Source organism: Astyanax mexicanus, chromosome 2 (assembly GCF_023375975.1).
Source record: "Astyanax mexicanus isolate ESR-SI-001 chromosome 2, AstMex3_surface, whole genome shotgun sequence".
NCBI lineage: Eukaryota > Metazoa > Chordata > Actinopteri > Characiformes > Acestrorhamphidae > Astyanax > Astyanax mexicanus.
Window position 1 is genome coordinate 54,448,947 of NC_064409.1, and position 17,514 is coordinate 54,466,460.

The following is a 17,514-nucleotide window of genomic DNA, read 5'->3' on the forward strand; positions in this document are numbered from 1 at the left end:
GGCCACAACACCCAGCAATATGTTTGGAGGAGAAAAGGTGAGGCCTTTAATCCCAGGAACACCATGCCTACTGTCAAGCATGATGGTGGTAGTATTATGCTCTGGGGATGTTTTGCTGCCAGTGGAACTGGTTCTTTGCAGAAAGTAAATGGGATAATGAAGAAGGAGGATTACCTCCAAATTCTGCAGGAAAACTTAAAACCATCAGCCCGAAGGTTGGGTCTTGGGCGCAGTTGGGTGTTCCAACAAGACAATGACCCAAAACACACATCAAAAGTGGTAAAGGAATGGCTAAACCAGGCTAGAATTAAGGTTTTAGAATGGCCTTCCCAAAGTCCTGACTTAAACCCCATTGAGAACATGTGGACAGTGCTAAAGAAACGGGTTCATGCAAGAAAACCATCACATTTAGCTGAACTGCACCAATTCTGTCAAGAAGAGTGGTCAAACATTCGACCTGAAGCTTGCCAGGAGCTTGTGGATGGCTACCAAAAGCGCCTAGTTGCCGTGAAAATGGCCAAGGGACATGTAACCAAATACTAATGTTGCTGTATGTATATTTTTGACCCAGCAGATTTGGTGACATTTTCAGCAGACCCATAATAAATTTATGAAAGAACCAAATTTTATGACTGTTTTTTGTGACAAACATGTATGTGTTCCGATCACTCTATCACAGAAAAATAAGAGTTGTAGAACTTATTGAAAACTCAAGACAGCCATAACATTATGTTTTTTTACAAGTGTATGTAAACTTTTGACCACAACTGTATATATATATATATATATATATATATATATACACACACACTCATATATATATATATATATATATATATATATATATATATATATATATATATATATATATATATATATATATATTATACATATAACATATTTAGCTAGTTAAATGTGTCCAGGAATTTTCTGTCAAACCCTGTGGTCTGGGGTGATTTAAGTAAGTACTCTTTGACATCAGTGACATCACAGTCCTGTGATGTACTTTTTTAAGAAACTGAAGAGAGTTGCCCATTTCTGCTAAATGGGTCCTCCACTCATAATTATGAGATAGTAAGTCATAATTATGGGATAATACCCCAGACTTAGTATCTTATAACTATGACTTAGCATGTCTAAAGTTGACTAATGTAAAATTATTTCTTGCTACATGTTTATCGATAGTATTAATGTATTACCTGTACATTTTAGGTGATTTTTGGACAGTTGCAGAGGCCACAGGGCACAATATTTTCATAATGGCAAACAAAATAAAGTACAAAACTACCTGAAAATCATGTCTCTGTCTGACAGGAATGGAATTCGAATAGTTAACATGCTCATAATTATAACTACAGGTCTTGTCATTAGGCTAGCTCTTTTTTTTAGGAAACCTGAGGTCAACTTTTAGACTTTTCTCGAGCGTATTTTTTTCGGGAACAAACGTTTCCAGGATAATAAAAATGTTTTGAATTGTGGTGACACATGCCTGTTGAAGCTGGTGCTCGGTTGTTTGGTTGGGTTGAGGGAAGTGGTAGGCTACTTGTTTCACAGCAGGTTTGAGCTCCAGCAGGTGTACACTTTGAAAACACTTCACAAACATAGTAATAGAGACCTGCGCGCTTTAGTCCGTCCGTGCGTGTGTGTTTGTGTTGGTGTGTGTGTGTGTGTGTGTTGTGGGCGGCGCCCTCTCGCGGCTCTCTCTCTCTTTCTCTCTCTCTCTCTCTCTCTCTCTCTCTCTCTCTCTCTCTCTCTCTCTCTCTCTCCCTCTCTCACGCGCGCGCACACACACGCGCACGCAGGGCTCGCACATGGCCCCGGGCTGCAGCTTCATTCAGCGCGATGGCGCCTGTGGAAGCGTGACAGCGGCCGCAGCTCGCGCCCCTCACTGATGTGATTCTGCAGCGCCGCGGCGGTCGGTCTGGACTCGGTCGGTCCTGTGGTGCTCTTCATCTTTACGCTCCTGTTTCGCTCTTTCTCCTCTCAAGTCTTTTTTTTCTCACTGAAAATTATGGAATCTCTCGACAGTAAATGTGCCCTTTCGCTGGCTCTCTTACTCATCTGTCAAATAGGTGCGTATCTGTGTTTTGTTTTATTTAATATTTGCGTTAATTGTGTAATTTTGCTTCTTTTGGGTTGCTGTATTTGACTAGGTTGTGGTTCAGAGATGCTAATTCTGTGGTTTCTGATAGTCTGAAAAGTTTAGAATGCATTCTAATATAACTTTTAAAACATAATTAATTATATATTTTCACTTTAACAACAGTGTGTGAAGTTCAGATTCAGCCTCTCAACTTCCCAACGTTTAAAGACATATAGCCTATGCTGACTGCATTGACTAGCTCCTATATAATTTGACAATTAAAGGTGAAAAAAGGCCATTTCTGTCTTATTTTGGTTGTTTATGCCAATTAGAACAGTCTTACAGAAACCTATAATGTATTTTACTATATAATAACGTTATTTTGCTTACCTGTAGTTATTAGTGTTTCTCATATAAAAAAGTATCAACTATTAATTTGTGGTTAATATCTGGTAGTCTGAACCTTATCTCCAATTAGTTAGTTAGTTAACTAGCTGAGTTGATGAGGACTTACCCAGAACTTGTAATTAGGGTCGGGCAATATGAGCTAAATATAATATCATAATACTAAAGAACGTTTTATCATATATACCAGTAGTTTTTTTTTTAAATATGAATTTGTTCTGGCATTGTGTATCTGCTTTTGCTAATTTATGCTTATTAAATCCAGCTTTTGTTACTATTATAAGCAGCATTAGAGAATATTATACTATATTGTACTGTTTTCTGCATAAACTGTAATAGTGTTTCTCATGTACAAATTATCTGTTATTATTATCAGCTGTGAATTTGTGGATATTTCTGTGACAGTTTGAGCATCTTTTCCACTTTGTTTAATAGTCAATTTGAGGAGCACTTTAGGGAAGGAGCACAGAACCTCTAACTAGAGTTGGGCAATATTGGATGTATGTAGTATCACAATACTAAAAGAAACTTTCATCATATATAATAAATCATAATATTTCTTTTTGAAATGAATGTACATATTCAAAATACATATTATGTTTTGATTTAACATGTCATACATTACATTGTACTAAATCCAGCTTACACACACTTTGCCCTTACTCTAATGAAACATGTTGTTGGTCAGTAGTTTAGTAGTTCTTAAGATATCCATAATTTACTCAGAAAAGCTAATCATGATGTAATGTGTAACAATAACAGAAAATATAGCGTCCAGTCCAACATGTCTTAGACGAGTAAAATAACTTCTAAAGATCAGGGCGTGGAGGTCAAATTCCAGAAGTGAGTAAAAGAGCCAAATCCTTGTTTCCAAACATTGTAGAACAGGGTGGCGGTACTGAAGCATTAAGGACTAGAGTGCTGCCCTGTTTGATGATTTCTCTGCACTAGCACATCAGCTAAACCCTGTAATTAGATGATCAGTTAAATAAGGTGTGCTTAAGCAGGAAAATTACTAAACTGTTCTGGAATTCAGCCCTCGAGGACTGGAGTTTCTCAGCCCTTTTGTACACACACGCACACATTATAAAGAGCTGTATGCGGGGTGGCATGGTGGCTTAGTGGTCAGCAGGTTCACCTTCCAGCACTGGGGTCTTGGGTTCAAGTCCCTATCTGGGTGGAGTTTCCATGTTTTCCCTTTTTCTGCAGGTGTTTCCTTTGGGGACTTTTTTGCTTTTTTCCCACACTCCAAAACATAGAGATCAGGTTAATTGGATAAATTGCTCAGTAATATTGAAAACTGTACTGGTGTGTTAGTGTGAATGTATGTATGCCCAGATATGGATTGGTCCTCAGTGCCCAATGCAGTTATCAAGGTGGGCGGTTGTTTCCGGTTATGATTATGCTGTGCACAATTGGCTGCCGTTGCTGATTGGCACACCAGCATTTTGTTGTTAATGAGTGCTGAGTATAAATGTTTGTGTGTAAAACAGGATTTTAAAGCATTCATGGGTTTCCAATATTTCCAATCTGTGCTGCAATCCAGCACCTCAGAACTGGAGTTCCTCATCCTTTGAGTAGACACACACATTAGTGTGTTTATGTATTATGACACAAGACCTGATTTAATCTAATGCAATGTGTTTGTCAGTGTTAAAAAGGCAAATTTAATGTAATCCAATGTATAAAATTCAAGTGCTTCTTGTCAAAGTTCAATTTCTTACACTCTTAGCAAAATAGGTTCTTTATAGTTTTAAATGGTCTCTCCACAATAAAACTGTTTTTGGTTCCATTTAGTGTAATTTTTAAAATAGCCGAGAGATTTTTTTATCAAAAAGAGGAAAAAGGAACAATTTAAACATTCACATGGTTGCTTAGGACTGTATAGAACATTTTACTAAAGAACCCTTTTTTTAAAGAGTGTAGGAATAAAAGTTTGAAAAGCCTTTTCATGCACAGGTTGTAAACCAGAGTCAGCTCGCTCAAAAGTGTTGTGGCACAAATATTGTTGTGGATTGGTTGTGCCAGTGTCTCTTTCAGCTCTCTAACAATTAAGGTACTCTCAGTTGTATGATGCTCTTTGGGAGCCCACTCTTGGACAGAAAGTGGGCCTATGCTCCAGAAAAGGCTCAGCTGTGGACCTCTACCCTCAGCCCCTTCTTTTTTCCCTTCCTTTCATTTTGGTGCCCTCATTGATGCTTTCATGAAAAGGTGGCACAAAGGAAGGGGCTCAATCTTTTGGAACTCATAAGCCTTTGCGGAAGAAGAGCGTACTGTCTTGTGAATGAAACATGGATCTTTGCACCATCTGTTTTCCCAAGTGCTGTGGTATAGATGAGTTTTTTTTGCCCTTGTGTGCTTTTTGGGGACTGGCCTGTTTTTTCCACTGTGAAAGTCCCCGTGTTGTTTTCTGAAGGCCGAGCTTGTGACAGATGGTGGCTGTATATACTTCGGGCTGTCTATCAGAAGCATGTTTGGCTGCGCGGGCCTATGCCCCTCCCCTCTCACATGCCGTGTGTGTATGTGAATCCACCTATGAAGGGCAGGGCGTGGTGAACGCCCACTCGAGGTCTTGAACAGCTTCTGTCTTGTGGATGTATTCATTCATGTTTGAGTAGGTCTTTAAATTCCTATTATATGAAAGTGAACCTTTTTATTTTAATATTATGTTACATTTTACAAAGAGAGAGATGGGAAGGAAGTTGGTCTCACGGTTTCTCCTCTAGCGAGTCTCATGGGCTCCCTTTCTCTCACTCTCATTCTCTTTCTTGGGGCGGTTAGGCTCACACACCCACTCAGTCTGCTGGTTGAAAAAGGGGAACAGATTTCCCCTCAGCGGCAGCGGGGGCATTTGATGACCAGATTAGTTGGTATTAGTCTCAAGCGTATTCACTCAGGCATGCAGACGGGACACACTGAGCCTCCGAGTCTTGTCTCTCTCCTCCATGGGACAGTGAGCGGGCCGTAGCTGAATGGACCCAGGGGGGCTCCAGGGGAGAGCCAAATCCCCATTGCTGGACAGCCCAGGGCCCAGGGCCTAGTCCCCCCAGTGAATTATGCTGTCAGCTGCTCGATTTGTTTTGTGTCTTGGCTGGCAAGAGGCGGCCGGTGCTCGCGGGTGCACTGAGACACAGGGAGCCGGTCTGGGAGGGGGAGCCTCATTGTATATGGCATGTGAGAGTGACACTCAGACGGGCCCCTGATTTGTCCCAGTAGTGATGGAACAGGACGCAGTTGCTGTGTGTGTGTGTTTGTGTGTGTGTGTGTGTGTGTGTTTATGTGTGTGTGGTGGGGGGTCAGGGTCAAGTACTTTGTGTGTGTGTGTATGACTTGAACCCACCATGAAAGTGTCAACAGCTCTAGAACTTTGTTGGCTGGCTACACCTTTTCCTTCTTAGAACTGAATCCATCAAGGCTTGGAGCATCTTTATTTTTTTAACCCTCTAGGTACCTCCTTTTTTCCTCAAGTGTTTTTAGTAAAGGCAGTGGTTTAATATAAACAACATTTCAAAGAACCATTTAAATTTTGGTTATTTAAATGTGGTAAGTGGTTCTTGTTTGCAATAGAAAACCTGTTGTGCACAGTTTTTAAGAACCATAAAAAATGTGTACATCACCTAAAATACTTCTATATTTGTTACAAAGTCAAAGAACTGTTTTTATTGACGTGTTTCAGTTGTTTGATGCACTTATATATGAATCATGTAACACAGGTGAGCAAATGCAGCATTCAGAATCTTGACCATGCGCATGTCAGTGTAGTGTGGTGTGCTTGTCTGGGCAGAAACTGAATCCCAGTCTGACACAGACAAGGTGAAATATGCGTGATCATTCCTATTTCAATATTCAGAATAAGTGTACTGTGGTTATATTTCAAGAGACTTAGCAGTGGTATTTCTGTTGGGGTTAAGTTAGAGTTTTTGTAATACACATCTTCATCTAAGAATAGTCTTACCAAATGGTGGAGTGCTATTGGACCTTGATTAAATCTAGTTCATTCGATCACTGTTATAGATGGCAAAATTTGATCTATTCTATTTTCTTACAAATAATCAGAACAAAATTAGTATATCTATTAGTACCAAGTACAGGAACATGAAATAACCCTTGCACAGGTAGGAATGTATATTTAAAAATATATGTTTTTTGTACATATACACACACATTTCTGACATTCTTAAAAAATAAAAGCTGCAAGAAATCTGATCTGACAGTTCATTCATGCTGCATGCCCACAAACGGACACATTTCCAATCTACGACCACATATCTACAAATGTCTACAGAGCCCTAAAAACAGATCTTTTTTGCCACATTAAAGCAAAAAAAAAAAAATAGTTAAGGCACTTTAGCCTGACAGTATGAATTTAAGAGTCAATTGTGATCTTTACTTTCAAGAGTGCTACAAATACTTACATCCTCACAGTGGTTTAAGATGAATATTCTTCTAAAAATTACATGCAGATCAGGCTTATTTCAAGATGCAGGGTGAGAGCAGAGCTGTTTCTCTGATATTGAGTATTTTATTGTGTACATTGATTAATCATATTTGTGGTCTACCCCTTAAGAAAAATATAAATATTCTTTGTAGCGTAAAACAGGTACAATTAACTGTGTATTGGTGTTACATAGAATATTTTAACAAAATTACTTTTTAAAAGGAGTGTAGCATTAAAGAACAGAACAAGAAATGGGAACTGATGACTGGAAACGAGTACATTATTTATTGATGTTTATTTTCTACTGACACAACTTGTAATATTTTTCTGTGTCTGCTGTTTGATATACATATGTTCTGTATCTAGTTGTGTTGGACATGTCTTGGGGTGAAATTCGAACATCATACACAGCATCGAGTTAGATGAAGATGGGTTGCTGATACAGTCCAGATATTGCATGATGATGCAAATTATGTACAAATGGCGATCATTATTATTTTCACAATGCACTTGATTGCTTTGCTCTTATGCTCTTTGTTGTTAAGTTGTTGATGTTCTGACTATCTTACAAACACTTTGTTATTTTGAAGCCTTACCCCCTTTAGACAGATGGTTTTGTTAATTGGTTCCATATTCACTATGACAGTCTGTTGCTCAGGAGGTAGAAATGCTGCCTCCCAACATTTGAGACTTTTTTACAACTTTGTAAGAACTTTTTTTTAACATTCTATTATTGTTAAAATATGTAGACACTTAATTAGACCAAATTTATATAGAAAACAGTATTGTAATACATTTCAGTCACTCCAACCACAAAATGAGAATGCGTTGCTGAAGCGCCACTTGGGCACATTAATACATTTATGTACATTTTATCTGCAGAGATGTTATACATGAAGTAATGAAGTATGAAGGAAACAGTCATTGGTTGAAGTATTACTGGAAGTGTTCAGAATTCTCAACATGGTGGCTATTTACGGATAGTCCTGCCCTTCAACAATAAGAGCCAATTAGCCTCCTCTACTAACAGCACTAATCATATGCATAGAGAGAGAAGATGCATGAAATCCAATCTGACCATTCTCATTCATGTTGCCTGTCCATAAATGAAATGCAGTATGTGTTTGATGTAGGACCAGACGTGACAGTGGCTCAAATCTGATTTTAATCACTTCAGGCTTTAATCTGTATGTATACCAAATGCATTACTTTCTTAGGCACTGTCTTAACATAAGCATCATAGGCATGATCAACATTATGGCCTAGTACATACAGTCTCCATATCCTATATTATAATACATTACATCATTGCCTCACTTTCTTTTCCCCTTTGTTCTTTGACCTCAGCTCACACAATTATCTAATTTCTCATGTGCTGTGTCCTCGCTCTGCATACTGATCTCATCTATCTTCTTCCTCCCTGGGGCTGTATACCATCAGCTGTCCCTTCTTTTTTCCTCGCTCTCTTTCACACATGGGCTCAGCATCTTCATCATTATGTGTGTGGGGTGACAGGCTCTGCTGGTGCCCTGGTGCTGCTCTGCCAGCAGGGTCAGTGGCCCTGACTAGGCACTTAATTAATGACGGTGAAGCAGTGCTGCCTCAAAGGCCAGCTCCCATCACCAATTTGAGGGAACAACAGGAGTCCTGTTGAGGAACTGGTAAAGAAGCATTGATTTCTCCCCTCATTCTATAGAGGTCTCTGAGGTGTGTGGTCTGGAAGTGTCTCAGATATTGATGGTCCCTGGTCGAGACCAGAATACAAATGGAAGTAAATGGGAAAGGCTTGTATGGTAATGGCCTTTTATGAGTCCTGTATGGACTGGAGAAAGAGGAAGTCTGGTCTGAGTTTGTGGTGACTTCCATTACATTGATGATGGAATCAATAAATTAGGCCCTTTAAATAGATGCTAAATTGTTACAGGAAAATATTGTATCTCAGAAATCAGAGATTTGTGCTTTCGTATTTAGTGTAATGATAACAGTTTTTGTTTTGACAGTATATTGTTCTACAAACAATTGCGATAAAAACATTATTGTCAGCTTAAGAACATTTTATTGCACTGATATAATGATAATCTTTTAGCATAATTATATAGCAAAATAAAAACTTGCTGCATAATACCAATCCAGCTCAGGACAAGCTTCTGCTAGTAGCTGGTTTTAGATGGGCTTTGGTCGTCAACGTGTTTTTTAAAACTGTCAAACAGATGAAAACATACTGGTAATCAAGCTGGCTAGCCAGTGTCTGTTTTGTTTTTATAATTTTTTTGGTTTTTTTTTGGTGCTTCTATCTTCTGTTCTCCTGTTTTGTTTTCCTCACCATGTGCTCCACTACCACATGGCCCTGTGTTTTTGTCCTGTCTCCTTGCTACCCCGCCCTCTTGTTACTGGATCCAGTTGTACCTTACCCTCTTTGTGTATGTAAGGCCCTTTTGTTTCAGTGTCTCTTGTCTTCTGTTTGCCATGTGTGCTCTATATCTGGTTAGTGTGCTTTGTAAATTCTTTGTGTTTTTGGATGCTTTTGTGCTGTTTTTCTGAGTAATGCTGAATCTGTCTTCCAAGTTTTGTTACACTTAGTCTAGTTTCCTAAGTTAGATTTTCCTTGTCCTGTTTTATAGTTGTGTTTTCTTAGTCTTGACATACTGGCATATTTATGTTAATTGGTTAATTGGGTTTTCCTTGGTCAGCAAAAAAGATTGAGGTCATGCCTGTATTTTGTACAATAAATTTATAACGTAATTATCATGTCAGTCCTAATGTAAGCTTATGTAAAGATATAGTTATAAGATTCCCATGTGGTCTGTAGTGATGTTAACATTATGGGGTATAGAGTAATTCAGCTAATAGTGTCACATGGTCATGTACATTTTTTGTGTTGTGTTTCATTCATTAAGACCCAAAGGCTTACCCAAAAGAATTTAGCACCGTCCTTCAGAGGCTGGAATGAAGCTGAGTTAACCTGGTTTGCTGCATTGCTGCTTGTTTGTTTACTACCTTCAAAACAGGTGCATTCTTCAGCTGTAAATGTGTGTCATTATCTGCCGTGCCTGTCTGGTCTCATGACTGACTAGATTTAAGCAGTAACACACACAAACACACACAAATACTGTTTCTTCTTGCCATGGGTTTCTTTGCACACCCCTCTGCATGTTTCAGCTTATAAGGTACAGTTAGGAAGCTTAATAAACGTCTCCCATTGGCAGTCTAGCTCTGTCATTCATCTGTGCCTAATGGAGGCAGCTGGCTGAGCCTGAGGCTGAACTGCAGGTGGTAGAGTCATCAGCGTCTGCACAGTCCTTGAAACATGTATTATTCTCTCCAGGATTTCCAAGGGATTTTTTTTTATCATGCCAGCCACCCAGATTCACTGGACACTGATAAGCTGTGATTAGAGGTGCTTAGACTGCTTTGCCATTAGTCACTCAGCTATATCAACTACCGGGGATGAGATTTTAAGGTACTCAGGCAAGAAAAAGCTGAAAGCATTAAGGCTATGTTTGCATTTCCAAGCTGAAGTGACTTAAATGTAATTTTGTGTCTTAATGTGACACTACCTGATATTTTTAGGGCTGTGTGGACATGCCATATCAGATTTTACAATCAGGTTTGAGTCACTTTTGAATGTTCTTGATTAAATATGCATTGTATTACGAATTCTCATCTGGCTGTTCAGTCTGAGTCACACTGCTGTGAATGTATTGGATTTTAAATTTTAAGGAAATCATAATTGAAAATGTCAATTTTTTTTCCACATATGATAAACCAAGTATAACTTGGGCCTGTTGTGTGATCATAGGCCTCTGCTGTTGGTAATAGAAGCCAGTGTCCTTATAGGCAGCTCTCAGTGTTACACTAATAATAAGATATCATGTCAGTTTTTCAGTTCTCATTTTACCCACTATAGCAAACACTAATTTTTATACACCTACTCATTTGTGCAGTCATCTAATCACTTAGTCCCTTAGCAACATTGTAGAGCCAGATAGTTTTCAGAATAATGGTTTAGTGTCAGAAGACCATATTAGATTTCACTTCTATCAGCCAAGAACAGAAAGCTGAGGCTGCAGTGGACACAGGCACATTAAAAATGAACTGACGTTTTTTGATCTGATTAATCTGGATTTCTGCTCAGGCACACAGATGGTAGGGTCAGAAATTGGCATCAGCAGATCCAACCTGTGTTAATAGTCCAGGCTGCTGGAGGTGGTGATGTTTTTTTGGCACATGTTGGGCCCATTAATCCTAATCATGCACCGCTTGAATGCCACTGTCTATTTCAGTCTTGTTGCTGACTATATAGCATTTCCTCATGGCCACAATAACAGGAATTTTGCTGATACCGATAACTATGTGAAACCCTAATTTTGGTCGATTTTATCATTCAGCCAATGTATTGGTAGGGCCCTGTTTTGAGTATATCATGTTACTGTGGAATAGAATTTCAGAGCGTGAGAGTTCTGTGAGTAAAGAAGTCAGTCATGTTGGAGCAGCCAGCTTGGGCCAACAAAGTCCCCAGTTAGAGATGGTACGATAGTGTGGCCCACTGAGTTGGCACGGCAGCCCGGCTGCAAACCTTTCAGGGTCAGTCAAGGACAAAGCCTGTCCAGAGTGGTTAACAATCCTCCAGTTACCCACTCTTCCCCCATCTGAGAATCTGTGCCCTTTTCAATTAGGATACCACTCCAAATAGCTACTCGCCTGGGTACTCAAGGCCCTCAATGAAATAATAGGAGATCTTCAGAGTCTTTTAATGAGGCTGATTCTCGTTAATCCAGTTCACCCTGTCTGCACCGTATGGTCCAGGGAAAACCACTGTTGCTTAGAGCAGGTGAAAAGCAATTAGCAATTAAGCCCACTTGCTGAGCTCCTGCTGTTGTTTTTCTCTGATTTGTTGTATAGTTTTGAATATTTACCATTGTAAGCTTGTAAATCCATTCCTGTGAATGAAAGGCACAAAAAAGTGGAGAGGTGGGCTGCTTTGTTGAGTGCCTCTCACGTTCTCAGAACTCTACTCAGAACACTTTTTATTGGCAGCCACTTCACTGGGATTTAGCAGATCAAGTAATTGCTTGAATAGTCGTTCAAACCATGTTCTTTCAGACTTATTAGAGTTGATTATTATAGTTCCTAGTTGGGGGGTGGGGGGGATTCTCGAAACCTTTCAACTCAGTTTTGGCAGCAGAGGTTTTTGAGAAAATGCTAATTATCATTGCTTTTATGTTCTAAATTAAATTTGAATAAATTTTGCTCTAGTAAGATAAAGGTCAAACAAATGGTAGCAAAATTCTGCTTTGATCACTAATAAGTAAGGCCATTCCTACTAATTATGATATTAATAATAACCTGGTAATCAGAATCAGGAAGAAGGGAAAATGTTCAAAATAAGTAAGGATTATTAGCACTTTTTAGTAAGAGGCTAAAACTTTTAGCAATAACATTTAGTGCACAAAAAGTAATGTAACACAGAATATGGACAATGTTATTTTTAAATTAGTGTAAAAGTAAATAAATATACAAATAAATAACAAATAAAAAAATAAACAAATAATATTTGTTTATTTATGACTGGTGCTGGCGCCGAGTGGTCCAGCGGTCTAAGGCGCTGCCACTATGAGCAGGAGGTCGCCGGTTCGAACCCCAGCTCATGCAGCTTTGCCATCAAGCTGCCGGCGTCAGAGGGAGCAAAATTGGCCCTGCTCCCTCTGGGTGGGTAGATGGCGCTCTCTCCCCACATCACTCCTACGGTGATGTCCACAGCACAGGGCGTTTGTGAGCTGTTGTACCGGAGCCGAGCCGCTACGCTTTCCTCCAAGCGCGCTGGCTGCTCGGCAATGCTGCATCAGCAGCAGCTCGAAAAGAAGTGGTGGCTGACTTCACATGTATCGGAGGAAGCATGTGTTAGTCTTCACCCTCCTGGTGTGTTGTGGCATCACTAGTGATAGGGGGAGTCCTAATGAGTGGGTTGGGTAATTGGCCAAATGGGAAAATTAGAAATAAAATTATAAAAAAAAAAAAAAAAATTATGACTGGTGCTTTTAAAGTTTTCAAGATAATATATATAATTATTAGTAATTATTTAACCATGTATATAATATGCTTTTGAGTACTGTAGAGTTTGTTTGGCCCCAGAAAATGTAATGATGGTGATCCAATCAGCATGCTGGAATCAACATAGAGGACACAGAAGGTAAACAATTTATTTTTCTATTAATAAGGCTATTAAAACATTTGACCTAATTTTTCATCGTGTAGTGCAGAAAGGGTTCGGTACTCTTGTTTAGGTTTCATTATTGAAAGAGGTTGGCTGTTGCTAAAGGGTCCAACAGACCTACTGATTAAGAGCTCACCTCTACAGACTAGCTTCATGTCGCTAACAACCTGTTAGTGCTGAGTGTTTGTGCTATTTGTGATGCATCTGAAATATGCAGTGCTGAATTTCAGCACTGTTGTGCTGTTTTGTTGCACAGTGTTATAGTATGCAAGAAACACAGACCATATAATGTGTGGAGAGCTTACAAGCAAAAAATACCACTTCTTGTTAGAATAAGCTTTGAGTAGGTGATTAACACAATGCATTTACACAATGTTTTTAAAATTAGGTTAAAGCTTCAGTGTCAATTTTATACTAAAGACATTAAAGTGTTAAACAAACCAGAATGTTTTATACATTAGCTTTCACTAATTAGCCACATTTAGCTTTGAGGACAGATCTGCACACTCTTAATGTTTTGTCAGTGTCTTCATGAGGTAGAGTCAACTGGAATAGTTTCTCAGGGTCTTGAAAGAGTTCCTGGAGGTGCTGAACAATAGTCGCTGCTTTTTCTTCACGCTGTGAAGCTCCAGCCTATTCCAAATCACCTCAAATCATCATCATCTCAGTTGGGTTTAGGTCACGGAATTGTGGAGGCCAGTAATTCCATATTTGTCCTTCACTTGTTTTCATGTCTTTAATATTAATCTACAATGTAGAAAATAAAGGAAATAAAGACATAAAGAAAGAAACAATGAATGAGAAAGTTTTGACTGGTACTGTAAGTAATTTGATCCTGAAGAGAAGATATTCGGAAGTGCATTTAGATGTTTAGATAAGATGAGAATGAGCTCTTCTGAACACAAGCTGCTGGCAAAAAAGCATTTTTATAATTTCATATTACATGGCTGTACTTGTGTTTTGTCTGCAATGAACTGCTGATAGATTTGAAAAGACTGTGGAAAGAAACATTCACCTTAAGCTCCATGGTGAAATGAGCTTGATCCAGCACTGGAAAAGCAGGAAATTGTAGTGCTACATAATTAAGATGTCCTTGGTTCTCCAGGGTGCTAATATACACTGGCCAATGTGAGATATCACTATCAGCCAAAAGCTCATATCTAAAATGAAACCTGATTATTATTTATTATTATAAATAGATATAGTAAAAGTCACCAGCTACTATGTAAAAGCAAAAAATGCTTCTATGAATTTATAAGCTCCTATAATGTGGTATAATCATTCGTCTATTTCTGCTGTGCCTCTCGCAGTAAATTAGATTAGCCTCCGTCTAGGCCAGCTCATGCCAAATCAGAGACACAAGCTTGCATGTTCAGAAGGAATCCTTTATTCATGTGGAAATCTGGTTAAAATGATTTGTCACAGATGTAAAGTAGTGCATTGTGGGAGACAGCATAGCCCTGTTAACAGATAATCTTTCTCAGTGTTTTTCAGGAGTGTAATTTATATATACAAACTGTCAGAGATATTTAAGATACTAGAGGTGTGCCAAAAAATCGATTCACATAAGAATCTTGATTCTCATTTACTACGATTCAGAATCGATTTAAAATGTCCCAAAATCGATTCTGAGGGGCGGGTTTTAGACTGATTTTGGGCTGGGTATTTTTGTTGGACCTGGCAACCCTGGGGATAGGGCTTGTCCCTTCAAACGGAGATCTTCCAGACACACACAGAGCGTAGGTGTTTGAGAATCACCGGTAAGATGGCAGAACAAGCACTATATTACATTAGATTAACGTGTAGTTTCAATGTTTTATGGCAGAATGCTTCATAACAAGCATAAAAAAGATCGCTAGTAGTTAGTTTCAGTAACTGTTAGCTAGCTAACTAGCTAACTTTCCAGTTCCACCTTAAATAACGCTACAGGTGGCAGCGGGCTGCAGCATTTAAGGCGGAACGGAAAAATACAATAAGCTAATCAGAGCTAATTTCAGCTCCTCATCACAGAGGAATTAAGGAATGGACCATATGAATTAATTTCTCCACCTCCTGCCCCCTTTCTGAAGAAATACAACGACCTTAAATTAACTAGTTAATCAGCAGCTGCTCCTGAACTTTAGCGCTCCACTGCTATCATCACATCAGCCCAGCAGCGTCACCTACACACCACCGCTAGTAGCCTGGTAATAAAGCAGTGTTATTTATTATTTATTTATTGTTCATTAACGTCATTGTGATATCCCAGTGATTCCTCTGTCACTGAGGACCCACATTCCTGCACATTTTATTGTTTTTGTAACACATTACTTGCTCCAGGACCAGTGTATATTATGGAGGGTTTTTTTTCAATAAGATTCATAAGCCAGAAGCAGAAATTTTTATAATTCAAATCGTTTTGAATCAAAAATCGATTTTGAATCGAATCGTGGCCCCCAAAATCGGAATCGAATCGAATCGTGAGATAGTAAACGATTCCCACCCCTATAAGATACAGTCATTTTCAGTTGTAAATATGTGATACTTTGATTAAAATGGTTGTTGGTTTCAGAATGTGAGCTGAGGCTTGGTAGAGAAACCAAATTTAGAAACCCTTCTCAGAGGAATGTGTGTAGAAAGAGTTATTCATGTGCTCATGATTATCTCTCTTTATTCTTTATTAGTGATGGGACAATATATCAGTATCTGGATCTATACCTCATCGCTTTGATCACATTGTCTCAATACATGGTGTCAAATATCAATATTGTTATTGAAACATTGACACTCTAAACACTTTAAGACTTGAGGTAAAGTTTGGCTTGCTAGTTACTGCTTTAGTACTCCTTAATTATGGTATAACTAATCGAGTGAATAGGGTAAACCTGCCGTGAAGAATATTGGTTGGCAAATTCTGTAAAACTAACACAAATAAATACAGAATTTTTGGTATTTGCTTATTTTGTAGTATTTTATCTTTTTCAGGAAGGGAAAAGTATCATAAAGAAATGTCTTGCGATATATTGAGTATCTTAGAATCACAGTATTGTGATATTATCATGTTCGTGGGCGTGTCATGATAACATTGTATCTTGGGATGCACTTTGATTTGCCCATATTCTTTATCCCTATCTGTTCTCACCTTTGGATTTGAATTGACTGAAAAGAAACAAATAATTTACAATAATAATTACACAATATATAATTATTTAAACTCAAATTGTATTGTAATTGTATTGGCTTGCTCATAGATTGTATTGATGTTTTTGTCTGAAAACACCAAACACTGCATGAATGTCTGTCAAATTAAATAAAAAGAAACATGAGTTAGTTTTATGTTTTTTTTTCCCCCATTCAACCAAACTGAGATACAAACTGTTGTGCAATCTGAACCCTTTGTGTACCTTTACACCCCTACATCCATCTGTAGTCGTTTTGAAGTAAATGTCTTAATATAAATATAAACAATAAGAATATACGTCTTTAAATATCTGTAACACATATAATGTTGTTGCTCAGCAATGAAATGCTTCATCATGCAGTCTGAAGAAGTACAGCACACCCAACTAGAGCAAAAGCCTCATATATCTTGTATGAAGCAGTAAAATCAGTATTAGCACACATAGATGACTGATTTTACCATCGTGTCTGTTAATTATCTGTTTAATAAAATTGCAACACTATGAGGCCTGTAGAAGACTCTAGTTCTGTCCCATGCTAATGTAAACTGTAAATGTGAAAATCTGCAGTTATGGCAGTTATGTGGCTGTGTGCTGCATGGTTATTGTTACTGAGTGTGGTGTCTGTAACAAATGTGGCTGTGTGCATGGAGTAAGAAAGTGTAATCTGGGCTATCTGTAGTAATTTGGGGAAATTACACAGATTCTTTATCCTGTACGATTTGACCACGAAAATCCCCCGCAAATGACATTACAGAACCTCTTTTCGTAAAACTAATCCAGATCGAATACTAATACCAGCTCTGCAAAAGTAATCCAGTACTTAGTCTCAAAGCTGCCTGGTAGCATCTTCAGAATTGTGAGTACTTCAGGCTTCATTAGCCGCTTCTGTTCAGACCGACACTCAACCCAATTTTAGCAGGTCTTCTTTCACCTAGACATGGGTATCCTGTAACCTTCCTACAAGCCACTGTCATGTTAGACACACACTGACAGCTCAGACTGAGTGAGTCAGTGAAAGATGAGTGACAGTTGAGCCAGTTTTGCTGTGTTGTACTTTTGAGTGTGTGGATGGCTTACCAATAAGGAGTGAAATTAATGTTTGTAGTTTTTTATTAAAAAGTACTAACTGTGCAGGCCTTTAGAATGAGGTCATTCTTACTGGTATTTTATTTATTAATATGTATTTAAAGTGTATCTATCTATACATTGTTTG

General features: G+C 38.5%; 1 protein-coding gene across 6 annotated transcripts in view; it reads left to right on the forward strand.

Annotated features, from left to right (window-relative positions):
- The first annotated feature begins 1,797 nt into the window (after positions 1 to 1,797).
- ptprz1a (protein tyrosine phosphatase receptor type Z1a) overlaps positions 1,798 to 17,514 on the forward strand; it is a 69,946-nt gene continuing 54,229 nt past the window's right edge. For 2 of the 6 annotated variants that reach the window (XM_022672255.2, XM_022672256.2), the window contains exon 1: positions 1,798 to 2,072. In XM_022672255.2, the coding sequence (XP_022527976.2) occupies positions 2,012 to 2,072 (61 nt within the window). In that variant the 5' untranslated portion in view covers positions 1,798 to 2,011. The remainder of the gene's footprint in view (positions 2,073 to 17,514) is intronic. The other 4 variants (XM_022672257.2, XM_022672258.2, XM_022672261.2 and 1 more) reach the window with 4 other exon arrangements.